The 27,978-nt window shown below is 42.4% G+C and overlaps 1 protein-coding gene across 1 annotated transcript; it reads right to left on the bottom strand.

The window, feature by feature from the left end:
- Positions 1–156: 156 nt before the first annotated feature.
- Positions 157–27,978, bottom strand: LOC120026038 (epidermal growth factor-like protein 7). Its single transcript, XM_038970821.1, is given in 10 exon segments — positions 157–771; positions 774–790; positions 946–1,108; positions 2,060–2,136; positions 7,181–7,381; positions 7,590–7,685; positions 7,765–7,877; positions 17,797–17,922; positions 18,872–19,119; positions 27,788–27,978. Coding segments are annotated over 9 exon segments (927 nt in total). The 5' UTR covers positions 18,952–19,119; positions 27,788–27,978; the 3' UTR covers positions 157–717.

Raw genomic sequence — 27,978 nt, 5'->3', positions numbered from 1 at the left:
GTGTGTTTCCTAGCCGTGGAGACCCAGGCTTTGCAGATGGGATTTGGACCACGCATGACTGTTTCTTAACTCCATAGAATTGAAATCGGCAACTAGTAATGTGTTCAAATGAGATCTCTTGTTCTTCCACGTGGAGCAAACACAAATCCTCTACCAGACATTTTTGATTTAATCAATTTTATTACAAAAGGTTACAAAACAAGGTAAAATTTTTTTAACTGTCTATTGTAGCTCTATGAAATAAGCACAAGGAATTCTAACTTAAATACATAAATACAGATGTCCATGCGAACCCCACCATGGGGGCTCTGACAGTGGACTGATGTGAACCTAAAACATGGAAACCAGATACTTCAGAGTGAAATTGGCAGTTTGAACTTTGACTCTCAGGTAATGTGCTAATGGGAGAATGAGGCCCCTGTAACCGTCACAGGTGGTGATGCTATATGCTCTTCTATGTCTCCGTAATATAGCAATAACATGAAATTATGCTGTTGGGAGTGAAGGAAAGGGACACGTAAATGGGTTGTATGTGTCACTGACATATAGCACATGACAGGGTTGCCCATCATAGAGCTAGTGTTCGAGTTGGCCTTTGGGCTGGTATAGGAACAGGAATACACAAACACTGAATAGGCCTATGTTCTACTAATGTTCTTCCTCATCCTCCCATATTGCTGGGCTGGGGCATTCATTCCTACTGTTATTGTTGTGGACTCAGACTTGTGTGGAGATATCTGGTTGGTGAGGGTGACCCAGTCCTGTTGTTTCTAATTCTCTTGGCAGGAACCTTTAGCAACAAAGGACAAATCAATGTTACTATCCATAGTCAACCAAATCACTTCACATCCACTTCAAGCCATTATATGGCCACTTTGTACTGTCCAACAAGAGGAGTACAATGAAAAAAAACTTTGTCTTTAAACTTTGTCTTTATCCACTCACAGGTTCCGAGGCGTTCCTCGAGGAAGCCGACCTGTTCGCTGAGCGAGTCGATGCGATCCAGCTGCTGGAAGGAGTGGGACAGGAAGCTGGTTCTCTCAGACACGCCCTCGTCCAGCGACATGGGGAACAGACTGGTGAAAGGGGCCAGGACCAACTGGAGCTTCTGGAGAGGTGAAAAGGGAAGGAGAGAGGAGATGGAGAGAGAGAGGAGATGGGGAGAGAAGAGAGGTTTGGAAGAGGGAGGCAGGAGAGAGGAGAAAGAAGGGAAGAGGGAGAGAAGGGCAGTGGCAAGGAGAAAAGATGAAGTGGTTTAGTGTATGTGACTAACACAACAACAGAGAGGATGACAGCAATACAGAGAAATCAACTCATTTATTTTCCTATTGGCAACAAATCCCAACACAATCCGTCTCGCCATCACAGCAATGTGAAAGTACTGCTATATTATACGGATCCTCCCACTTCAGCTGCCTGCATCTCCTCATTCACTTTTACTGTAATCCACCGAGCATTAACGACATGACTAAAAAAAACTAAAAAGACGTTTAAAAGGTCACTATGACAGTCTGGCATTTCAAAGGATGCTGGGTTTTGTGAGTGCGTGTGTTCTCTGTTGGTTAACAAAGTTCATGATTACATCTTGAGTGGTATTTGATAATACACCAGCATAACAGTCTAACGTGTGTCTGCCTGGCGCTGGCTCAGAGTGGGTGGGAGATGCTAGAGGGGTACTGGTAAGGGTTTAAGGGGGACTTTACAAGGATAGGGAGGGAGAGGGAATGTACGCCTGTTTGAGAGAGCGTGTGAATGTGTGTGTACACGTTTTCCTACTTTATCAGGACCACAATCTCCTGACAAGTCACTAGAATGTTCTGACAAGGTAGGAAAATATATATATATATTTTTTTTTTAATGTCCTGAATTTGTTAAAATGCTATTTTTGGCTTAAAGGTTAGGTTTAGTGTTTGAGGTTAAGGTTATGTTTAGAGTTTGGGGTTAGGGAAAATAGAATTTTGAATGGGAATACATTTTTACTCCCCAGAAAGTCCTGAAAATTCCCCAAAACAAAGCTGTGTATGCATGTGATGGTAGAGAACAGGGGGTGCAGTTGTACCTGCTCCAGCAGCTCTACTCTGTTCTTCAGGCTCTGGACCTCCTCTGTGACGTTCTCAGTCAGCCCATACCCTCCACCTGTAGACAACACACACAATCACACTGTGGATCAGCAGTATTTAAGACACCCTCTATCTGCACAATGGGGTTGTGTATAGGGAAAAAACTTTTTGAAAACTATGAGGTACTACCTGACCAGCTTCAATAAGAACACAGATTTTTATTTTCTGTTGCAAAACATTTTGCTACAGTGAACCCTACTGAATATGACAGTAGGGTTAGTTTACAAAGATTTGGGGACAGATCAAATCAAATGTTATGCATCGAATACAACAGGTGTAGTAGACCTTACAGTGAAATGCTTACTTACAAGCCCTTAACCAACAATGCTTTAAGAAGTTAAGAAAAAAAAGTGTTAGGTAAAAAAATAGACAAGTAAAAAATTGAAAATAAAGTAAAAAATAATTAAACAGCAGCAGTAAAATAACAATAGCGAGGCTATATACCGGTACAGAGTCAATGTGCGGGGGCACTGGTTTGTCGAGGTAATATGTACATGTAGGTAGAGTTAAAGTGACTATGCATAGATTATAAACAGAGAGTAGCAACAGCATAAAAGAGGGGTCAGGGTAGCCATTTGATTAGCTGTTCATGAGTCTTATGGCTTGGGGGTAGAAGCTGTTAAGAAGCCTTTTGGATCTAGACTTGGCGCTCCGGTACCTCTTGCCGTGCGGTAGCAGAGAGAACAGTACACGACTAGGGTGGCTGGAGTCTTTGACAATTTTTAGAGTGGAACGGGTGGGAGAGAGTGCAGTTAATCCTTCCAATTCTATCTAAAGCTTAGACTTGTGACATGTCTTCGAGATAGATAATGACTTCAGCATCTTACTCCGATCCTGCTCCAGAGTGATTCATATGCAGACAGGGGGCCTCAGTCTCAGAGCTATGAAACAAATGGGAAGAAAACCACAGAACCACAAGCTGGCTGGGGAATTCAGTGCTAGGGGTGAAGCCGGTAAAAAATCCATAACTTAAGACTGCAAAAGGGGCCGAGGATATGGGGAAATGACACACGCACACACCATGTAACTGGAAGAGAGGGCACTATGAATAAGACACACAGTCCATCATAGCTAAACATGTTGTCCTGTATCAGTTACAAGACAAGGAGGGGTGAACTAAGTTGGCCTGAGTCCCAACCAGCCACCGAGTGTCCCCCTGCTCACCATGACAGGTCCCCAGAGCTATGGGCTCAGAGCTGGGTACAAACCCCACGTCTCCCCCGGTCAGCCACGGAGCTAAGGCTGAGAACAGCTCAATCTCTCCCAGATGTGGACTATTGGGACAAGAGTCGAAAGGGAGGAGGGGGTGGGAGGGAGGTAGAGGGGGCGACCCCCAGCAGATGAAGTTGATGAAACTGGAATGAGAACGCAAGTTCCGGCCAAGAAGAGAGACCGAGAAGGAAGAAAAAAGATGGAGGGATTCAGACGAGAGCTGTTAAGGTCTGAGCAGGGCATTTATTCTCTTGGTGATCTTCATCAACATCATACCTCAGCCTGGATATAACAGGGCCATTAACCAAGACAATACTGCTGCTGATGTTAATGCTGCAGCAGCCTGCTGGCCTTGCACTTTGTTGGCCAGGAGAACAGAACTATACTGAGCCTGCACATATTCCTCCTGCGTCACCTTCACCAAGTACAATCTGTCATATGTTTTTTTACTGCTGTTTTTCTCTCTTTGTGTATTTAAGTGTGTAAGACAATCTATCCTGTATATCTCTATCTAGACAGACAGACATAAGGTAGAGGAAATTATTATGTTAGAGGAAATTATTTGTTTTTTATGTGTGTACAGTACTGTACTGTATGCTCATCGTACTACAATTTACTGGCTAACACAGTCTGAGAGAAATGGGAATTTCTTTGGGCTCCATCCAGCCACTTCTAGACAGGGGAGGTTATTTTAGCCTGTTGCTAAGTTACGCCAAACACAGCACATCTATGGGAGCTGTTTTTTTCCTTTTCTTCAGTGATATGCAGCAGTTTAGAGAATAGCTTGAGTGTGTGAAAGTGTGGGAGAGGAGGATGTTTCACTGGATACTAAAGAAACGTTTTGGAATGGTAGGAAGTTTTCCTATATTAAAGATGGGGAAGAAAGGTCTACATCAGGGATGGGCAACTGCCCCCCACCTGTGATATGCAACTTTTCAGGGAAGCTAGAAACCAATATACACAGGCAGTTAGAAAAGCCAAGGCTAGCTTTTTCAAGCAGAAATTTGCTTCCTGCAACACAAACTCAAAAAAGTTCTGGGACACTGTAAAGTCCATGGAGAATAAGAGCACCTCCTCCCAGCTGCCCACTGCACTGATGACAGGAAACACTGTCACCACCGATAAATCCACTATAATTGAGAATTTCAATAAGCATTTTTCTACGGCTGGCCATGCTTTCCACCTGGCTACCCTTACCCCGGTCAACAGCACTGCACACCCCACAGCAACTCGCCCAAGCCTTCCCCATTTCTCCTTCTCCCAAATCCAGTCAGCTGATGTTCTGAAAGAGCTGCAAAATCTGGACCCCTACAAATCAGCCGGGCTAGACAATCTGGACCCTTTCTAAAATTATCTGCCGAAATTGTTGCAACCCCTATTACTAGCCTATTCAACCTCTCTTTTGTGTCGTCTGAGATTCCCAAAGATTGGAAAGCAGCTGCAGTCATCCCCCTCTTCAAAGGGGGGGACACTCTTGACCCAAACTGCTACAGACCTATATCTATCCTACCCTCCCTTTCTAAGGTCTTCGAAAGCCAAGTCAACAAACAGATTACCGACTATTTCGAATCCTACCATACCTTCTCCGCTATGCAATCTGGTTTCAGAGCTGGTCATGGGTGCACCTCAGCCACGCTCAAGGTCCTAAACGATATCCTAACCGCCATCGATAAGAAACAATACTGTGCAGCCGTATTCATTGACCTGGCCAAGGCTTTCGACTCTGTCAATCACCACATCGGCAGACTCGATAGCCTTGGTTTCTCAAATGATTGCCTCGCCTGGTTCACCAACTACTTCTCTGATAGAGTTCAGTGTGTCAAATCGGAGGGCCTGTTGTCCGGGCCTCTGGCAGTCTCTATGGGGGTGCCACAGGGTTAAATTCTTGGACCGACTCTCTTCTCTATACATCAATGATGTCGCTCTTGCTGCTGGTGAGTCTCTGATCCACCTCTACGCAGACGACACCATTTTGTATACTTCTGGCCCTTCTTTGGACACTGTTAACAACCCTCCAGACGAGCTTCAATGCCATACAACTCTCCTTCCGTGGCCTCCAATTGCTCTTAAATACAAGTAAAACTAAATGCACGCTCTTCAACCGATCGCTGCCTGCACCTGCCTGCCCATCCAACATCACTACTCTGGACGGTTCTGACTTAGAATATGTGGACAACTACAAATACCTAGGTGTCTGGTTAGACTGTAAACTCTCCTTCCAGACTCACATCAAACATCTCCAATCCAAAGTTAAATCTAGAATTGGCTTCCTATTTCACAACAAAGCATCCTTCACTCATGCTGCCAAACATACCCTTGTAAAACTGACCATCCTACCGATCCTCGACTTCGGCGATGTCATTTACAAAATAGCCTCCAATACCCTACTCAATAAATTGGATGCAGTCTATCACAGTGCCATCTGTTTTGTCACCAAAGCCCCATATACTACCCACCACTGCGACCTGTACACTCTCGTTTGCTGGCCCGCGCTTCATACTCGTCGCCAAACCCACTGGCTCCAGGTCATCTACAAGACCCAGCTAGGTAAAGTCCCCCCTTATCTCAGCTCGCTGGTCACCATAGCAGCACCCGCCTGTAGCACGCGCTCCAGCAGGTATATCTCTCTGGTCACCCCCAAAACCAATTCTTCCTTTGGCCGCCTCTCCTTCCAGTTCTCTGCTGCCAATGACTGGAATGAACTACAAAAATCTCTGAAACTGGAAACACTTATCTCCCTCACTAGCTTTAAGCACCAGCTGTCAGAGCAGCTCACAGATTACTGCACCTGTACATAGCCCATCTATAATTTAGCCCAAACAACTACCTCCCCCTACTGTATTTATTTATTTATTTAGCTCCTTTGCACCCCATTATTTCTATCTCTACTTTGCACATTCTTCCACTGCAAATCTACCATTCCAGTGTTTTACTTGCTATATTGTATTTACTTCGCCACCATGGCCTTTTTTTTGCCTTTACCTCCCTTATCTCACCTCATTTGCTCACATTGTATATACTTATTTTTTTTTTCTACTGTATTATTGACTGTATGTTTGTTTTACTCCATGTGTAACTCTGTGTTGTTGTATGTGTTGAACTGCTTTGCTTTATCTTGGCCAGGTCGCAATTGTAAATGAGAATTTGTTCTCAACTTGCCTACCTGGTTAAATAAAGGTGAAATAAAAAGTTAGAATAGTAGAACAACATTTAGCTTAGAGCACCTGGCCCCAAAAGCCTAGGGCTGGCTCTGACTGCATGTGTGGGTATGGAATGTGACCCACGAGCCACTGCAGCCCCTCATCATGAGTTACGATTTATTGTGGCCCCCACCCCCATCAAAGCTGCCCATCCCTGGTCTACATCAAACAGCCAGCTGATGTTCAAACAGTGGTTATCAGCATGGTTCATCAGGTCATACCATACTGTACATGACCACAAACTGTTGGTTGCTGACCGCAGTTGGTCTATCAATCGTTGTTTATACTGGTTATCAGTGTGGTCCATCTGGTCATAACATACACCACCACACCTTGTTGGTTATTGACTGCATGCGGTCCACTTTGCAGTCTGTACCAGTCTCAGTGCATTATTACTCACGGTACGAGTAGAGTTTGGCATAGCGCGTACCAAAAGTAATAATGGACCAAGAGCCTGGCTGTGGTCTTGTCTGTCCTCTTCTTCACTCCCATTGGAGGCTTTGCTGAAACACACGTACACACAAACGCGCGCGCACACACACACATGTACGTGCACACACACGCTTGCACCCACACATAGCACCCATGCACACGCACACACACGATTGATTATCATGTCTGCGAATAAGGATAATGGTGGAGGTGTACCTGTATCACTGGAGGGGGGTCTGTGATCGTTTGCTGCTTCTTGACTGGGGTGGGTGGAAGAGGCAGGAGGAGGAGGAAGGTTCTCACAGGAGTGTGTGTCTCCTGCCAGCCTGTAGCCCTCTCTACACACACAGTGGTAGCTGCCTGCCATGTTCACACACTGATGAGAACAGGGCTGCTGCTCACTGCACTCATCCACATCTGACAGAGAGAGGGAGGAGAGACTGGGTGTCACTGATATTGTTAGGGTTAGAATTACGTTAAGGGTTAGGAGCTAGGGTTAGGTTTAAGGTTAGGTTTTTGGGTTAACATAAAGTTAAGAGTACAGGTTAGGGAAAATAGGATTTTGAATGGGACTGAATTGTACAGCTATCCACTAGGTTAGCTGTACAATACTGTGTGTGTGTACCTGTTTGGCAGTGGCGACCCATCCATCCCAGAGGACAGGCGCAGTGGTTGGGTCTTAAACATGTTCCTCCGTTCACACAGGACTGGCCACACACCGCTGGAGAGGACAGAGAGAAATAATCAAAAATGAACATGCACACATACGGGATGCTAGGAGAGTGTAAAACCCCTATTACCTTGGTTACAGTTGTGTGAGTGGAGTCGTCGCCAACCCGGGCAGCATTCTGGGTAAGAGTGTGAGACTGGCACTGCTCTGGTCACCTGACGGTACGCCACCCTGTACACTGTCCTGGAGAAACACACAACAGAAAGTTACAACTAGGTCAGACAAGGTCTTTCCTGCCCACACAGAGCCACTTAAATAGGTTTGAGTAATGATTCTGAGAAACACTGTGTGCATGCAGAGCTCCTAGAGTTTTCTCCACACAGGTATATTAGGCTGGACCATGGACCAATGGTTACCAAGTGTGTGTGACAAGAGGGGGAGGATGTGGAAAGGATGGCAGGGGGTGAGGTTGACACCAAGCCAGTTCTGGGTTCTGCTGTTTCACTGAAATCTGCTGAAATGTTTCCTGGCATTGTCCTCAGTGAGAGAGAAAAAGGGAAAGAGAGCAGGAAAGAGAAAAATAGCCTCACGAAAGATGTCTCACAAATTAATCAATAACATCAGTCTCATGGTGGGAAGAAAAGTTTATAATTATAGTTGTCGGCTGGGAGCAGTCTGCCGCGGAGAGAGAGAGCGAGAGTGAGAGAGAGAGATGAAGGAGGGAAAGAATGAAAGAGTGCGTAAGCACAGAGGGAGAGGTTGTCCAAGATAAACACAGCAGTGGTCTCTGTGGGCTGGCTGTTCATTTCCCTATTCCATCAAAATATGTACCGCCATGACCCACTTCTGTGTATGAGTATGATATGAAAGAGAGACCTAGAGAGAGGGGGGGAGAAAGAGGGAGTGAGCCAGAGAGACATGGAGGCGGGGGGGGGGGGGGGGGGTAGAGAGAGATGAACAGAGAAAGCGAGACAACAGAGGGGACAGCGGTGGCGAGGACAGCGGTGGCGAGGACAGCGGCAGGTCTTCTGCTGGAGGTCTGTCAAAACATATCAGGAGCTGTCTACCTTCTTTAGAGTGTAGCCCAGCTAACAAATAAACATTGTAGAACATTGTATAAACTCACCTTAACATCTTCTGTGTCAGAGATGAATGTATTACATGAGGTTGGCTGAGGTCAGACTGTATAGACAATGCTAAATATGTGGTTCTCTGTAGCTCAGTTGGTAGAGCATGGCTCTCGCAATGCCAGGATGGTGGGTTCGATTCCCAAAAATAAAAAAGTGTACGCATGACTAAGTCGCATGACTTAAGTCTGCTAAATGGCATATATTAAATATGGTACAGCTGGAAACAGACTGGATGAAGGTCCCTGCTTGTGTCGTTAATAAATTATGTCCTGTTTAGGCAGTAATATATGGACCTTGTGGTGTCATTAGCATGGTATTATGGGTGTGCTGACATGGCCATAATCGTATCTGTAAATAGACAGTTGATAGTTGGATCGGATGATACTCGTGATCGGGAAAAAAATAAAATGTTTTAATATGCCTAAGTAGATGTTGGCAAAATAGCTCCCTCCCTGCACGTTTCCAGACCAAACAAGCTGCAGATGAGGAGCCGTGGAGGGCTCTGTGTCCTCAACTTGTAGCGGGCAGTTTGCTATCAAATCAGAATCTTTGTTCCCAAACTTTCCCTTCTTTTTAGATATTATGCACATTGATAGCAAACATCCTTGCCATTTGATTCATCATAGTTGCAGGCTAACAAGAGGCAGCAGCAATGTTCCCTCTCATTTTTTGGGGCACTGAGCAAATTTTAGTTCTTGTGACCGGAAACTTGAATGCCAGTTTAAGGTCATTCTGTACCCTTACAGTTTTAGACAGTAGCCAATAAGCTATTTTCACGTGGAAATAGCTTTTGATTTCTATGATATAGTCTACAGTAGCCTGTACGTAGTGTTCAATGCAGGCTTACATTGCATGAGACTTATAAAAACGTTTTTACATTATGCAGGGCTTGACATTAGTTAATTATTTTTTACTTGGTCTGTAACACTATGGGCCAAATTGGTGACTGTAAATTGCATTGTATTGTCTATAATGCAAGAAACCACTTTACTATATACAATGTTTTATTATTACCATACAGAGAATTATACAATGTAGACTACCCCTCTGCCTATTAGCATATTCAAGTCTATCTCAAAATACAACACTGCCCCTTTAATTAAGACATAAGCTTTTTACCTGACTGACTTTTTAAAGACAGCTTGAAATGTAGCCTACAGATTTTGCTCTTGTAGGAAGCAGTAACTCCCCATTGCTGACCTATACGTATCTATAACCTGGCTAATAACTCGCTAACTAGCAAAGAATATCAACAAATGTGCACAAGCGTGGCTCTGATCTGAACTGATCTGAAAAGCACATTCACTTTCAGGTGATTGAAAGACTGCTCGTGGGCTACCCAGCCAATAGAATTCTACCCCGGTGCGCTCTGGCTCTGCCTACGAAAAAAATCACAGACTCAATCTTGCAAAGTTACATTTGGTTTGGAATGTTGCATTGAAAAGGGGATGATGTAATGTTGATCTATATAGTGCAAACTAATTGGGCTAACTCTGTGAAGTTCAATCTCTTGCATCTCTGCGCAGCCTGGCATTTCTTCTAGAGGTCGACCGATTAATCGGAGACTGCGTGGCAGGCTGACTACCTGTTATGCGAGTGCAGTAAGGAGCCAAGGTAAGGTGCTAGCTAGCATGAAATTTATCTTATAAAAAAACAGTCAATCTTAACATAATCACTAGTTAACTACACATGGTTGATGATATTACTAGTTTATCTAGCTTGTCCTGCATTGCATATAATCGATGCGGTGCCTGTTAATTTATCATTGAATCACAGCCTACTTCGCCAAACGGGTGATTTAACAAGCGCATTCGCGAAAAAAGCACTGTCGTTGCACCAATGTGTACCTAACCATAAACATCAACTCCTTTCTTAAAATCAATACACAAGTATATATTTTTAAACCTGCATATTTTGTTAATATTGCCTGCTAACATGAATTTCTTTTAACTAGGGAAATTGTGTCACTTCTCTTGCGTTCTGTGCAACAGAGTCAGGGTATATGCAGCAGTTTGGGCCGCCTGGCTCGTTGCGAACTGTGTAAAGACCATTTCTTCCTAACAAAGACAGCCAACTTCGCCAAACGGGGGATGATTTAACAAAAGCACATTTGCGAAAAAAGCACAATCGTTGCACGAATGTACCTAACCATAAACATCAATGCCTTTCTTAAAATCAATACACAGAAGTATATCTTTTTTAAACCTGCATATTTAGTTGAAAGAAATTTCATGTTAGCAGGCAATATTAACTAGGGAAATTGTGTCACTTCTCTTGCGTTCATTGCACGCAGAGGCAGGGTATATGCAACAGTTTGGGCTGCCTGGCTCGTTGCGAACTAATTTGCCAGAATTTTACATAATTATGACAAAACATTGAAGGTTGTGCAATGTAACAGCAATATTTAGACTTATGGATGCCACCCGTTAGATGAAATACGGAACGGTTCCGAATTTCATTGAAAGAATAAACGTTTTGTTTTCGAAATGATAGTTTCCGGATTTGACCATATTAAATGACCTAAGGTTCGTATTTCTGTGTGTTATTATATTATAATTAAGTCTATGATTTGATAGAGCAGTCTGACTGAGCGGTGGTAGGCAGCAACAGGCTCGTAAGCGTTCATTCAAACAGCACTTTCCTGTGTTTGCCAGCAGCTCTTCGCAATGCTTCAAGCATTGCGCTGTTTACAGTGGGGCAAAAAAGTATTTAGTCAGCCACCAATTGTGCAAGTTCTCCCACTTAAAAAGATGAGAGAGGCCTGTAATTTTCATAGGTACACTTCAACTATGACAGACAAAACGAGAAAAAAAAATCCAGACAATCACATTGTAGGATTTTTAATGAATTTATTTGCAAATTATGGTGGAAAATAAGTATTTGGTCAATAACAAAAGTTTCTCAATACTTTGTTATATACCCTTTGTTGGCAATGACAGAGGTCAAACGTTTTCTGTAAGTCTTCACAAGGTTTTCACACACTGTTGCTGGTATTTTGGCCCATTCCTCCATGCAGATCTCCTCTAGAGCAGTGATGTTTTGGGGCTGTTGCTGGGCAACACGGACTTTCAACTCCCTCCAAAGATTTTCTATGGGGTTGAGATCTGGAGACTGGCTAGGCCACTCCAGGACCTTGAAATGCTTCTTACGAAGCCACTCCTTCGTTGCCCGGGCGGTGTGTTTGGGATCATTGTCATGCTGAAAGACCCAGCCACGTTTCATCTTCAATGCCCTTGCTGATGGAAGGAGGTTTTCACTCAAAATCTCACGATACATGGCCCCATTCATTCTTTCCTTTACACGGATCAGTCATCCTGGTCCCTTTGCAGAAAAACAGCCCCAAAGCATGATGTTTCCACCCCCATGCTTCACAGTAGGTATAGTGTTCTTTGGATGCAACTCAGCATTCTTTGTCCTCCAAACACGACGAGTTGAGTTTTTACCAAAAAGTTCTATTTTGGTGTCATCTGACATTCTCCCAATCTTCTTCTGGATCATCCAAATGCTCTCTAGCAAACTTCAGACGGGCCTGGACATGTACTGGCTTAAGCAGGGGGACACGTCTGGCACTGCAGGATTTGAGTCCCTGGCGGCGTAGTGTGTTACTGATGGTAGGCTTTGTTACTTTGGTCCCAGCTCTCTGCAGGTCATTCACTAGGTCCCCCCGTGTGGTTCTGGGATTTTTGCTCACCGTTCTTGTGATCATTTTGACCCCATGGGGTGAGATCTTGCGTGGAGCCCCAGATCGAGGGAGATTATCAGTGGTCTTGTATGTCTTCCATTTCCTAATAATTGCTCCCACAATTGATTTCTTCAAACCAAGCTGCTTACCTATTGCAGATTCAGTCTTCCCAGCCTGGTGCAGGTCTACAATTTTGTTTCTGGTGTCCTTTGACAGCTCTTTGGTCTTGGCCATAGTGGAGTTTGGAGTGTGACTGTTTGAGGTTGTGGACAGGTGTCTTTTATACTGATAACAAGTTCAAACAGGTGCCATTAATACAGGTAACGAGTGGAGGACAGAGGAGCCTCTTAAAGAAGAAGTTACAGGTCTGTGAGAGACAGAAATCTTGCTTGTTTGTAGGTGACCAAATACTTATTTTCCACCATAATTTGCAAATAAATTCATTAAAAATCCTACAATGTGATTTTCTGGATTTTTACCCCCTCATTTTGTCTGTCATAGTTGAAGTGTACCTATGATGAAAATTACAGGCCTCTCTCATCTTTTTAAGTGGGAGAACTTGCACAATTGGTGGCTGACTAAATACTTTTTTGCCCCACTGTATGACTTCAAGCCTATCAACTCCCGAGATTAGGCTGGCAATAATAAAGTACACATTAGAACATCCAATAGTCCAAGGTATATGAAATACAAACGGCATAGAGAGAAATAGTCCTATAATAACCACAACCTAAAACTTCTTACCTGGGAATATTGAAGACTCATGTTAAAAGGAACCACCAGCTTTCATATGTTCTCATGTTCTGAGCAAGAAACTTAAACGTTAGCTTTTTAACATGGCACATATTGCACTTTTACTTTCTTCTCCAACATTTTGTTTTTACATTATTTAAACCAAATTGAACATGTTTCATTATTTATTTGAGACTAAATTGATTTTGATGTATTATTTTAAGTTAAAATAAAAGTGTTCATTGTTCATTTAGTATTGTTGTAATTGTCATTATTACAAATATATATATATATTTAAAAAAATATATTTAAAAAAATATATAAAAAAATATCGGCTTTTTTGGTCCTCCAATAATCGGTATCGGTGTTGAAAAATCATAATCGGTCGACCTCTAATTTCTTCTGGGCGGCAGTCCTGGAGGAGGTGCACAGCCGTGCACGTGTGCAGCTTAGAGGGAACATTGGGCAGCAGGAATATGACTGATTAGACCGAAACAGAGAAGTGAAATTGATCCAATTAGAGCAGCAGAATCAACGTATAGCCTGCCCTTCTCTTTACAGACAGGCAAACTAGCCAGTTGAATTATTTAGACTATGTAGCACCTCATCTGATTGACTGACATGAGAAAGATGCCTTCTGGCACCCAAACATTTATTTTTTCCCCGATCACGGATCATTTAAAGAAATACTCAGATCATAATCGTATCCAGAAAATTGCCCATATTCTTTTACGATACTCGTTTTGTCCGACTACTCGGCACACCTCTACTCTACATGGTATTATGATAAGATTAGGTGGGATGTTCCCACTGGGCACAGACATCAATTTAATGTCTATTCCACGTTGGTTCAGCGTCATGTAGAAACAACGTTGATTCAACCAGTGTGCGCCCAGTGGGTTTGCAGTGATAGCGATATTGACAGTGATAGTGAGAGATATTAACAATGATAGCGATGGATATTGACAGTGATAGTGAAATTGATCGAGATATTGACAGCAATATTGACAGTGATAGCGATAGAGATATGGACAGTGATAGCAATGTTGATAGCGATAGAGATATTGACAGCGATAGTGATAGAGATAGCATTTGACAGCGATAGCAATATTGACAGTGATAGCAATAGAGATATTGACAGTGATAGAGATATTGGTAGTGATATTGACGTTGATAGCGATATTGACAGCGATAGACAGTGATAGCGATATTAACATTGATAGCGATATTGACAATGATCGTGATAGAGATATTGACAGTGATAGAGATATTGACATTGATAGCGATAGAGATATAGACAGTGATCGCGATATTGACAGTAACAGTGATAGAGATATTGACAGCGATAGAGATATTGACAGCGATAGAGATATTGACAGTGATAGAGAGATATTGGTAGCGATATTGACAGTGATAGAGATATTGACAGTTAGAGATAGCGATAGAGATAGTGATAGAGATAATGACAGTGATAGTGATAGAGATAATGACAGCGATAGAGATAATGACAGTGATATTGACAGTGATAGCAATATTAACAGTGATAGTGATATTGTTAGCGATATTGACAGCAATAGCAATATCGACAGTGATAACGATAGTGACATCGATAGAGATATTGACAGTGATATTGACAGCGATAGCGATATTGACAGCAAACGAGATATTGATAGCGATAGCGATATGGACAGCGATATTGATAACGATAGAAATATTGACAGCAATAGATATATTGACAGTGATAGAGATAATGACAGTGATAGTGATATTGTTAGCGATATTGACAGCAATAGCGATAGTGATATTGACAGCGATATTGACAGTGATAGTGAAAGAGATATTGACAACGATAGCGATATTGACAGCGATCGAGATATTGACAGCGATAGAGATAATGACAGTGATATTGACAGCGATAGAGATAATGACAGCGATAGAGATAATGACAGCGATAGTGATAGAGATATGACAGGGATAGCAATATTAACAGTGATAGTGATATTGACAGCGATATTGACAGCAATAGCAATATCGACAGTGATAGCGATAGTGACAGTGATAGCGATAATGACAGTGATAGTGAAAGAGATATTGACAACGATAGCGATATTGACAGTGATCGAGATATTGACAGTGATATCGAATGAGATATTGACAACGATAGCGATATTGACAGCGATCGAGATATTGATAGCGATAGACAGTGATAGAGATAATGACAGTGATATTGACAGCGATAGAGATAATGACAGCGATATTGATGTGATATTGACAGTGATAGTGATATTGTTAGCGATATTGACAGCAATAGCGATATCGACAGTGATAGCGAAAGAGATTGACAACGATAGCGATATTGACAGCGATCAAGATATTGATAGCGATAGAGATATTGACAGTGATAGAGATATTGACATTGATAGCGATAGAGATATAGACAGTGATCGCGATATTGACAGTAACAGTGATAGAGATATTGACAGCGATAGAGATATTGACAGCGATAGAGATATTGACAGTGATAGAGAGATATTGGTAGCGATATTGACAGTGATAGAGATATTGACAGTTAGAGATAGCGATAGAGATAGTGATAGAGATAATGACAGTGATAGTGATAGAGATAATGACAGCGATAGAGATAATGACAGTGATATTGACAGTGATAGCAATATTAACAGTGATAGTGATATTGTTAGCGATATTGACAGCAATAGCAATATCGACAGTGATAACGATAGTGACATCGATAGAGATATTGACAGTGATATTGACAGCGATAGCGATATTGACAGCAAACGAGATATTGATAGCGATAGCGATATGGACAGCGATATTGATAACGATAGAAATATTGACAGCAATAGATATATTGACAGTGATAGAGATAATGACAGTGATAGTGATATTGTTAGCGATATTGACAGCAATAGCGATAGTGATATTGACAGCGATATTGACAGTGATAGTGAAAGAGATATTGACAACGATAGCGATATTGACAGCGATCGAGATATTGACAGCGATAGAGATAATGACAGTGATATTGACAGCGATAGAGATAATGACAGCGATAGAGATAATGACAGCGATAGTGATAGAGATATGACAGGGATAGCAATATTAACAGTGATAGTGATATTGACAGCGATATTGACAGCAATAGCAATATCGACAGTGATAGCGATAGTGACAGTGATAGCGATAATGACAGTGATAGTGAAAGAGATATTGACAACGATAGCGATATTGACAGTGATCGAGATATTGACAGTGATATCGAATGAGATATTGACAACGATAGCGATATTGACAGCGATCGAGATATTGATAGCGATAGACAGTGATAGAGATAATGACAGTGATATTGACAGCGATAGAGATAATGACAGCGATATTGATGTGATATTGACAGTGATAGTGATATTGTTAGCGATATTGACAGCAATAGCGATATCGACAGTGATAGCGAAAGAGATTGACAACGATAGCGATATTGACAGCGATCAAGATATTGATAGCGATAGAGATATTGACAGTGATAGAGATAATGACAGTGATAGTGAATGAGATAATGACAGCAATAGAGATAATGACAGCGATAGAGATATTGATCGTGATATTGACAGTGATAGCAATATTAACAGTGATAGTGATATTGTTAGCGATATCGACAGTGATAGCGACATCGATAGAGATATTGACAGTGATATCAATATTGACAGCGATAGCGATATTGACAACGATAGCGATATTGACAGAAAACGAGATATTGATAGCGATAGCGATAACGCTAGAGATATTGACAGTGATAGAGATAATGACAGCGATAGCGATAGAGATAATGACAGCGATATTGACAGTGATAGCAATATTAACAGTGATAGTGATATTGTTAGCGATATTGACAGCGATAGTGATAGTGATATTGACAGCGATATCGATATTGACAGTGATAGTGAAAGAGATAGACAACGATAGCGATATTGACAGCGATCGAGATATTGATAGCGATAGAGATATTGACAGTGATAGCGATAGCGACATCGACAGCGATATTGACAGCGATAGAGATAATGACAGCGATAATGACAGCGATAGAGATAATGACAGCGATAGTGATAGAGATATTGACAGTGATAGCAATATTAACAGTGATAGTGATATTGTTAGCGATATTGACAGTGATAGCGATATTGACAGTGATATTGACAGCGATATCGATATTGACAGTGATAGTGAAAGAGATATTGACAACGATAGCGATATTGACAGCGATCGAGATATTGATAGCGATATTGACAGTGATAGCAATATTGACAGCGATAGAGATAATGACAGTGATAGTGATAGAGATATTGATGTGATATTGACAGTGATAGCAATATTAACACTGATAGTGATATTGTTAGCGATATTGACAGCAATAGCGATATCGACAGTGATAGCGAAAGAGATTGACAACGATAGCGATATTGACAGCGGTATTGACAGTGACAGCGATAGAGATATTGACAGCGGTATTGACAGTGACAGCGATAGAGATATTGACAGCGATAGCGATATTGACAGTGATAGCAACAGTAGTGGTCATGAGAGTCATGGCTGTGTCACTTACTTGTAGGTGCTACAGAGGCGGTGCCCCTGACACAGGGTGATGTAGGGTTTGTGAACGGGCTGGACGAATGACTCTGTCGTCATGATGACACTGCTGTGATGAATATCTCTGCCACACACCCTCCTCCTGCAACACACACGTAGGAACACACAGGTGAGATCACTCACACAGGTAGAGACTAGTGAGGTATTCTTTGGAACATATGAGAACTGTGGGTCTGATTCCTGGGACCACCCATATGTAAAAAAGTAATGCATGCTTGACTGTTAAAAGCATCTGCTAAATGGCATATATTATATTAAATTAGGACTGTCTCTGCTGTCATCAGTCTGTCACTGTGTTAGGTTTAACAGCTAGCTACACTCAAAATCATGAAATTCAACATAATCATAATTCTTTAACATCAAATTAACAATTTACTTAATGTTGGAAGTGAAATTACTGACAGGAATCGTAATGGTTTAAAATGTGAAATTACACCACTTACGCTCGATTACCTCTGAAGCATTCACATATAGAATGTGCTGTGTCAGGGGACAATTTGAGACTGGGTTTAAAACCTGCTGTGGTGGTCTCTCTTAACCAGTCTGAGAACTAATCATTCCGTCAAGCATTTTAACCCTCAGTTGATAACGTGACCTCGAGGTCTCTGTGTCAGTGGCAGTTAACTGACATGTAATTGATGCTGACTGGCCACTGAACCTGTCTTGAGTTGAGTCACCTCGAACCTTTCATCACCCTTTGATCTTTTGTAAGGGTTGTAGTTTGTTTTCTAATTTGGCCAAATCAACTGAGATCTCAAAGAACCTGCATCTCCTTAGAGTTGACATAGGTCTAATACAACATGTCACCGTCGTAAATGTTTAACTGTTATCTGGACAATCAGTATACATTTACTCAGGGTGAGAATGCCAAGTGAAGCAAATAACCATTCTAAATATATAGCCCCCAATTAACTCCGTAAATGATTGGTGTGTAACTGAAGCTAGAGGCCCATGTAACCGAGCTATCCCAGGGACCAATAATGGGTGATGGCCAATAACAAACACAGGAAATGGAATGAGGGAGCTGTTACCCGTGGTGACCGTGGAACTGTGGAGTGGCCGTCACATGGAGGATGAAGAGCGAGGAGGAGAGGAGGAGTGTTTGGTACATGTCTCCCTCTTCTTTCTCACTTTCACTCGCTCTTTCCCTTGCTCTCTCTCTGTCCAATGGGAGAAGAAAGGAGGATGAGGGGAAGGGGAGAAGGGCTGTGGCTGTGTCTCTCTCTCTCTGATGTTAGAGCCCCTTGTTTTAGACTTCTAGGAGGAGGATGCCAACTACCTGTAGGTACACACAGAGAGGGACAAACATAGAGGTTAGGGTTCAGAAAGTGAAGAGTAACTTCTGTTTACTCTTTTCATGCATTTCCACTTGACGTTTTCAGTCCACTTGTGATGCACAGAAGATCCGGGTTTGAATCCCAGTCAGTCATATCAACATCTAACCTTTTAGAGAAACCATGATAGAAAGAAGTTCACTGAGTTCTCACATCAGAGACAGTACTAGCTTACTTCTCCACTCTCATTGCTGATGTGGAAGGCTTAAGTGTTACCCCCATTTATAAACACTCAAACAGAATCCATCTCCTAACAACACTCCACATATCAGTTCCCACAACATTCCAGAAAACATCTCTGTAGCAGAATATGGGCCACTTAAGATAGACTCATTCTGACGAATGAATGCTGTCATACTGTCAGCTGTGTCATGTCAGTGAGAACACTCAAACCACCCTCCTCGTCCCCCTCTCCCTCCCCTCTTATTTTTATACCTAATTTTACCATGTAAGTTGACTGAGAACACAATCTTAGTTACAAGAACGACCTAGGGACTAGTTACAGGGGAGAGGAGGGGGGATGAATGAGCCAATTGGAAGCTGGGGATGATTAGGTGGCCATGATGGTATGATTGGTAATTTTGTCAGGACACTGGGGTTAACACGCCTACTCTCCACTAGAGCTTCACCCAGAGCTACCCTGACAGCATTAGACCATTAGATGAAGAGCTGTTGTGAATGGTCCTAATAGAGGACATTAAATAGTGTCAGAGCCCAGTCTCCAACCCCCATCTACGACACCTTGGTCATAAACAATTCACTTTAAAGGGCAGGTAGGCTTGAGCACGCTGACAAATTACATACTTACTGCTTGACTTTGAACCTCAAATCAAGTTCTGGAGTGATAGTGTAACATAAAGATCAATGGGTTATGTAATACTTTAAGTTAAAACAGATGATGTACATACTGTTTTAATACTATGACGAGGTTGAATCTGCAGTGGAGAGTGTAGCTCTGTTACTAAAATAAGGCCAGGATTCAATCCGGAAGATCCACGTTGTTGCGCGGTTGACATTTCTGATTGAGCCAACATCTGCAGCGTTTAATTTGAATGCCATCTCTGCGACTGCGGTAACATCACCTTTAAATGGTGCATAGCCAAAAAGGGACGATCGGATTGAATTCTGGCCTAAAATGTTGTAATGGAATGGGGTAGAGGTGGACACACACAGAAAGAGAGAGAGTTAAAGTCAGAGACTCAGACAAACAGTACGACTCGCTCTGTATAATAAGAAATGTGCCAGTGATTAACATACCAGCACTGACATTCATTTAACTTGACAGCAAATGACTCGTTCAACATTTACACTAGGGTTGAATGGCGGGAACCCGGTTACCGGGATTTACCGCCCAAAACCACTTCCTTTTCCCGGGATAAATAACGATGACAAACCAGCAAATTATAATAAATTATTTATATGAACAGCATGGGGTGAAAAGTGAACTGTTAAATTATACAGTGCCTTCGGAAAGTATTCAGACTCCTTAACTTTTTCCACATTTTGTTAGGTTACAGCCTTATTCTATGGCCTCTGCATGATGAATCATCAACACTCAGGGTGGGGATAGACAGCCCATCTCAGTATGGAGCATAGTTCACAATGCATGTAGACCTATCATCTCATCATCTCTCTCCTTAAATAAGGCTCCTTAGCTCTTGGAGTCCCACGCAGGAAAAGCTAGACTAGAATAGCTTGCTGAACATAATTTCTTATACCAATAGACTATTCGAAGAGGGACGGAAGCTCTTGTTTGTTGAATGTTAAATACAGCAACCAACAGAACAACTCATGGGTAGTTTGAAAGAAGAGTGAACACGCGATGGTGGTAGGCTATAGCAGTTATTTATTCAGACCCATAACCATTCAATGTTCGTGAAGAGAAGTGAAAGCCTTCTGCATCTAATTCTAGTCCTATATTATTCAAAGATGTCATTAGAATGATGGAGATAAGGACAACAAAACTTATTTAATTTAACTGTTGAAGCGAGGAAGGAATGAAGCGACAACAGAGAGAGAAAGAGGAAGTAGGCTAATAACATTAGGGGAAATGTTCTGAAAGGTATGTATGCGTCAGCCTACTAATTATACAAATAGGCCTTATGTTTCAAAAATAAAATCCATTTGCTAGCTTATACTTGTAACTTTTTAGGCCGCATGTGCTATACCAGAATGGCATGTTCTCTCCCTGATTTATCATGGATTGAACATTGTGTGTAATTCCAGTCATATAATCCAGTAAAATACAATACAGTACTTATTATTTATTTGCACCACACAGTAATATAGTCCACACTCAAATAAATAAGCCTACTGGAGCTAGTTTAATTAATTTACCCAAGAGGGGATATAGCTAACTACATCTATAGGCTTTTATGTTTTTCTGTCATGTGTAATATGCAGTAACATATATCATATATGCATTGGATAACAGCACAATCATTTGGGCTTTTTTGGGTCATAAAATGCTCATAAAATGTATTTAATATATGGTTCATCAGGCTCAGGTAGCATCAGGCCTGAATCTTCGATCAAAGCTCTAATCAAATCCAGACATAGGTTTATTTATATGCTTTATAATGCTTTTGAATAACACTTCCGGTTTTGGCGAGAAATACCGGGTTACCCAGGAGAAAAGTGATTTATTCTCGGGACGAAACATTTGTAAAATACCGGGAAAATATTTAACCCTAATTCACACAGGTCATATTTTCACTGTATTCATAATATATAGCTATGTACTTTCTCTTTCGTTTGTTACGTGACTCCAGTTTCCCTACCACAGCTCTTTGTATGAATGGCAGAGCCCTTCATCTTGAAAAGCTTAACGTAATCAACCCATTTATTTATATAACGATCCCCCGATTTTATGAGTTTTGTTTAAAATAGATTTGATTGTGCTTCCCTGGTGGGTGATTTTAAACATGGCTGTCGTAAAAGTGAATGAGTTCAGACAACAGGTAGCAAGCAGTAAGGGGGTGCAGTAACCAGATTTAGCACGTTGGCGGTTACTATACCTCCTCCGCTCAGAAAACTGTTTGCTACCGACTGTAAAGATGTTTTGAGCCATGTTTGTGCTTCATGCTGAGTGTCTGAGCTAGATTGTTTGTCGGGTGCTCGGAGCGGTAGGTTGTGTGCGTGTGTGTGTGTGAGTGGGTGTCAACATTGACCATGCTCTCTCTGCTGGGTTATTGTTCCCTGCTAAACAATATCCTGTGGACTCCTCCGACACTGCACCCCTACGGTCCCTGGATGATGACCTGTCATTAGAGGGCTGTTTACCCGTCACTCCCCACCACAGCCAGGCCCGAGGGAGAAAGGTGGCATCATGTGGTGTCCCCCAAATGCCACCCTATTTCCTATATAATGCATTACTTTTGACCAGGGAAAATAGTACACTACTATTGACCAGAACCCTATGTAGAGAATAGGGTGCCATTTGGGACAGCCATGGAGCCAACAGGGTGGTCTGGATGATGAGGCCCACAGCTGGTTTAGTGGTTTTATCTGAACCCCTTATCCACCCTAAAACCCTGGACATTATTATAGCTGTTATATTGTCTATTGAACCACACACACAGATACCCATACCAAGACGACACACACACATGCATACATATAACGCGCATGTATGTACACAAGCAAAGAGACAGATCCCGTGTGAGGCCAGGGTGGACTGGCCCGTCTCTGAGAACATAAAGTGAAGATAGGTCTACCTCCAGCTCTGTCCCATAATCTCTTCCTAGCTCCCTTTCCACTCTGTTAGATTGGTGGAGAACTATAGCAGGAGTTTGGTTAACCTTCAGAAGAGCTGGGGGTACTCTAACTCTGAATTTTGATTTAGCCTCCAAGATGGCACTACAGTTAACCTGGGCAACATCCCAAATGGCACCCTATTCCCTATATAGTGCACTACTTTTGACCAGGGCTCATAGGACTCAGGTCAAATGTAGTGCATTATATAGGGAATATAGGGTGCCATTTGGGATGCAATGCTGACCTGGAGTTGATCCTATATAGGCCAGGGCCTTGGTTCTTGTTCTAGCCAATAGCATAACACTAATGTTACCCTGGGGGGTTGCTCTTAGCCTTGTGCTAGCGGCTAGCCTGACAGGGAACAAAGAGTTAGTCTGCGTTGCAAATGTCACCCATACTTTAGTTTTGACCAGAGCCCTATGAGCCCTGGTCAAAAGTAGTGCACTATATAGGTAACAGGGTGCCATTTGGGACATAGACAGAGTTAGGCTGGAGGTGCCGCTAAGCCCTGGCTGACAGCGTGAATGTCTCTCTGATCCTCTATTGGCTCCATGCCCAGAGAGCAAACACGCAAACCTTACTCAGCTTGGGTTCATTCACAAATCGCCACAGCAATAGTACAGTACAGCATAGCTCCAGTCTGCTCTTATCTTTAGAGTAGATCAAGTGCAAATTTTAAGTATCAAAGAAGACCTTAAGGTGTGCAGCTATCACAGCCTTGCTGCCTGACAAAGTGCCTGGTGTGGTTTGAGAACATCATAGCCAGCAGCTGTGTTGCCGATGATTAGATTGTAGTTAAATGTAAGGTTGTGAAACTGGCTACTGCTGCCAATAGTCAGAGTCATACTCCCACAGGGAATATATAGTACATGTAACAACCTCTGGCTGAGATATAGGTGGATGATATCAACACGTAATTGAACCTACAAACTTGTTCGTTTCATACAATCTATTTCTACAGACATTATCCTCTCTAATATAAACATATTAAGCCAAGGAGCCAATGCCTGGGTTCACTCTCCCTGCACAACAGACACAACATGACACTCACCTCCACAGGTGATAAAGCACCATATAGGAAAGACTTTTAGGCAATAAAGACCCATAAAAACAATGTCCCTTTACCCCATACTCCAATATCTCAGTGCCCCCCTTCCACCCCCCTTCTCTTTGCTGTGCCCCAGGTGACCCCACCTAGGCAGAGGTCCATGCTGACAGACAGAAAGACAGACAGACGATGATAGTGGCTGGGGGCTGTCTATCTGTCTAAGTGTAAGTCTGAGGAGTGAGGCTCTGTGAATCCCTGTATGGAGGATATCTCCCTAATGGCTTCAGACAGTGGGATCAGCTTACAACACAACATGCCTGTCGGGGGGTTACCAAGGTCGGGCCCAAGGAGGGGTTATGGACGGTGGGTTGGGTGGGGGAAGAGACTACCACATCTGTGTCTGAGGGTTCCTCCCCTGTGGAAAGATAGAGAGGGGATGGTAGGGGAAGGCAGGTAGCCTAGCGTTTAGAGCAGGGGTGGGCAGTTCCAGTCCTTGAGGGCCTGATTGGTGTCACAGTTTTCCCCCAGCTCCAGCTAACACACCTTACTCCAATAACCACCTAATCATGATCCTCAGTTTAGAATGCAATTTGATTAATCAGCTGTGTTTGCTAGGGATTGAGGAAAAAGTGTGACACCAATCAGGCCCTCGAGGACTGGAGTTGCCCACCCCTGGTTTAGAGCATCGGGCCAGTAACCGAAAGGTTGCTAGTTTGAATCCCCGAGCCGACATGGTGAAAAATCTGTCCATGTGCCCTTGAGCAAGGCTCTAAACCCTAATTGCTCCAGGGTTGCTGTTGATATTAGCAGACCCTGGCCATGACCCCACTCCCCGGTCGGAGTTGGGATATGCAAAAAACACTAGGGTTGTGGGTTCAATTCTCAGTACCAGTACAGGGGAAAATAAATGAAAAATGTATGCACTCTCTGGATATGAGTGTCTGCTAAATTACTCAAATATAAAAATGGGAAGGGTGGGCAGGATAAGGGTAGGTCAAAAGTCACTGCCATTTCCATGTTCAGATAAAGTGTGTGGGTTGTAAGATGAAGAGCACACACCTCTATCTTCCTGAATGGATTACCTAAGATAATTATGTCATACCCCAGGGGTTCTGTGAGAGTGCATGAGGTGGGGATTTGACACTGGCAGAATCATAAACCAATGCCATTGACTCTGACTGAGACATGCTGTGTATCTTCCCTGACTGCATGGAGCCCTAAAACACACACAGTTCACACTGAGTTCATCTTCAGTTCACACGTAGCACGATCTAACCAGAACTCTCCCCAGCCGAGAACACAGTACTCAAATCAGACCTGGCCAAACCAAACAGCTTCACCTGGACCGATAAATGGGTTAATTGCTCAAATCCTCTGAACTCCAACCTGGACTCAGAGTATTTCGTATTATTCTGTACGTAAATTCAAGGCACTCCATTTAATGTGATATATTACGTTTCATGTGATCTGTATTCATTTGTGGCTGTCCATCGGCCATTTCATATGAAATGTTCCAAATTACAATTTGTATTATATGTTACGAATTTCCAAAACATTTGATATGTTACGAATCTAGCTAGGTGGCTAACATTAGCTAGTTGGCTAATGTAATCTAGGCTAGGTGTTAGGGTTAAATTTAGGAGTTAGGTTAAAGGGTTAAGGTTAGGGGAAGGGTTAGCTAAGAAGGTTAAGGTTAGGGGAAGGGTTAGCTAAAAAGGTTAAGGAAAGGGTTACCACATCTAACATATTTTACTAATTTGAGTGTCCAGGATTTACGTTTACTATGTTACATCTAGTCTATGAGACGAGGCTGTGAACTCAGGTAAATATTGATCTAGTTGAGATATTAAAATATTGTTATTGCTGCTAATGAGCTTGGTATTCAAAGTAAACAACAGCTATCCCAACACTCAATGGATGGAACATGCCCTCATTGCCCTGGTGTAGTCCAGGGTTTCCCAAAGTCGGTCCTGGGGCCTACCCTGGGTGCACGTTTTGTTTTTTGCCCTAGCAAAGTTGGTTACTTGAATCAGCTGTTAAGTGCTAGGGCAACACTGGTCTAGTCAATGCATCATTATATAATTAAGCAGTTGGCACATGCGACACATTTCTTACAGTGGCCAACAGACGGCAGTGTTTTACAATACTTTCATCATTAGATCACACACCGCAAACTTGCCTCTGAGCGAGAGATGCTCTTGCTCTTCTTTCTATCTCACTCTCGCATACACACACGCACGCACATACACGTATACCAACTTATTCTCAGTAGCCTACAACATAATGCAAAAGTTACCAATATTAATAATAGTCACAAAGTATAACAAGCTTAGCCTATAGAAATTATATCATTGATATGGTCATATCAAAAGTAAAAGTAAGCGGAACGTACGTATTGGCTATATAATTAATGTGCGTAATGGGCTCATGAATTGAAAACGTGCAACTTACAAGTCTGATATAGTAATTCCAATGTGCTCCTTGTAATTTAGTGAAATTAAGTGATATTCGTTTTCACTTTTAAACGTACAACTATTCCATGTGCAGCTAAGTAGCAACGCACTGTTCCCTTGTCCAAAATGTAAAATGTCTAGCAAAACGGAAAACCTCGGTCAAATCCACTCGCTGTGCTAGTTAGTAGCCTAGTGAGCGTTTCCCTGTGAGTCGTCTTGTGTTATAGCCTTGTAGTAATATCTCTCTGTCAGTCCAGATGCAGGTTCGGTCTCCGTGAGTAGCCTACAAACCTACTAACTGTCAAAGTGCGCATGGGGGGTACCCGCGGCAGCACCCCCTCCGGCTCGAGCCAGCTGGGTATCTCGCAACAGCGACGGGTCGAGGGGGGACTCCCCGCGTTACGTTACTACACAGAGATTTCACTTGAATTTATTTGTAGGCTATTTATTACAAGCACTACCGTGGCCAAGAGTGAAAGAAGCTGGAGTTGCATTGGATAAAGATAATATGGTTTGGGCGTCTTTTGAAAATACTGGACTACTGTAGCCTGTAACAGGTCCTAAACATAGCATCATCCACATTCATATTTTGTTGTCCATTTCTAGCAGAGCTATTGATAGCCTAGGCCTACCAGGCAAAATGACAACCAACTGGGCAGAGACTTCAATTCAACGTCTAATTCAGGTTGGTTCAACATAATTTCATTAGGTGGAATCACGTTGATTCAACCAGTGCCTAGTGGGAATTTTCTCATCAAATGTGATACATTTAGTTGAAATATGCCACCTTTCTAAATAGATTGTTAAATCTAGGCTAATTGTTGTTGTAGCATACCACATTCTCAGACATTAATAAATATATATTTTTGCAATGAGCTGACTAGCACAATGCTTGGGAGCGCATTCAATTAATACCATGAAGGCCTATCATATCCCAATGTCTCAAGACATTTTCTCAAGTATAGGCTACATCCCCTCCAACCCCGCCATTGTGCCACACCCACGACGAAAAGGTAATTTTCATTTAGACAGGCCTATAAATGCTCATAGCATATCATAAAGCTATTCCGTTTCGCGCCCTTGGTCGTGGTCGGCTGTGGCTTGATCGAAACGGGTCCCAATGACGTGGCAATGATTTGTCATATTTGAGTTGTAAGTAAGGTTAGGCTATACATGTCTAATATTAAACTGAGTGTCCTTTTTAATACTGGCAGTAGGCCTAGAAGATGGCTCAATAGCCACCGTTGTTTCGTCAACACAATTAAAACATCTTACATAAGTATAGTAAATACGTTTTTTTTTCTCCAAAAGTTAATGAAATTATGAGTTAAGATAAACGAAAAAAACTCTTCTTACCCCCTCAGTATGAAGTCATGTGGTGGTGCGTCTCGCGCACGCTGAGTAGATGCTGCCACGGGAACCAACTCCAACCATTTGACAGCCAGTTTAGTGGACTCTTCCATCGTTGCAATTTATTTTTAGCTCGTACCCACGGTTTTTTCTTAGAATAAAACCTCAACGGTTAATGTTTAGATGCTCCCCGTGAA

This window comes from Salvelinus namaycush, chromosome 31, assembly GCF_016432855.1.
Source record: "Salvelinus namaycush isolate Seneca chromosome 31, SaNama_1.0, whole genome shotgun sequence".
Classification (NCBI taxonomy): Eukaryota; Metazoa; Chordata; class Actinopteri; order Salmoniformes; family Salmonidae; genus Salvelinus; species Salvelinus namaycush.
This window is presented reverse-complemented; position numbering and strand designations above follow the sequence as displayed.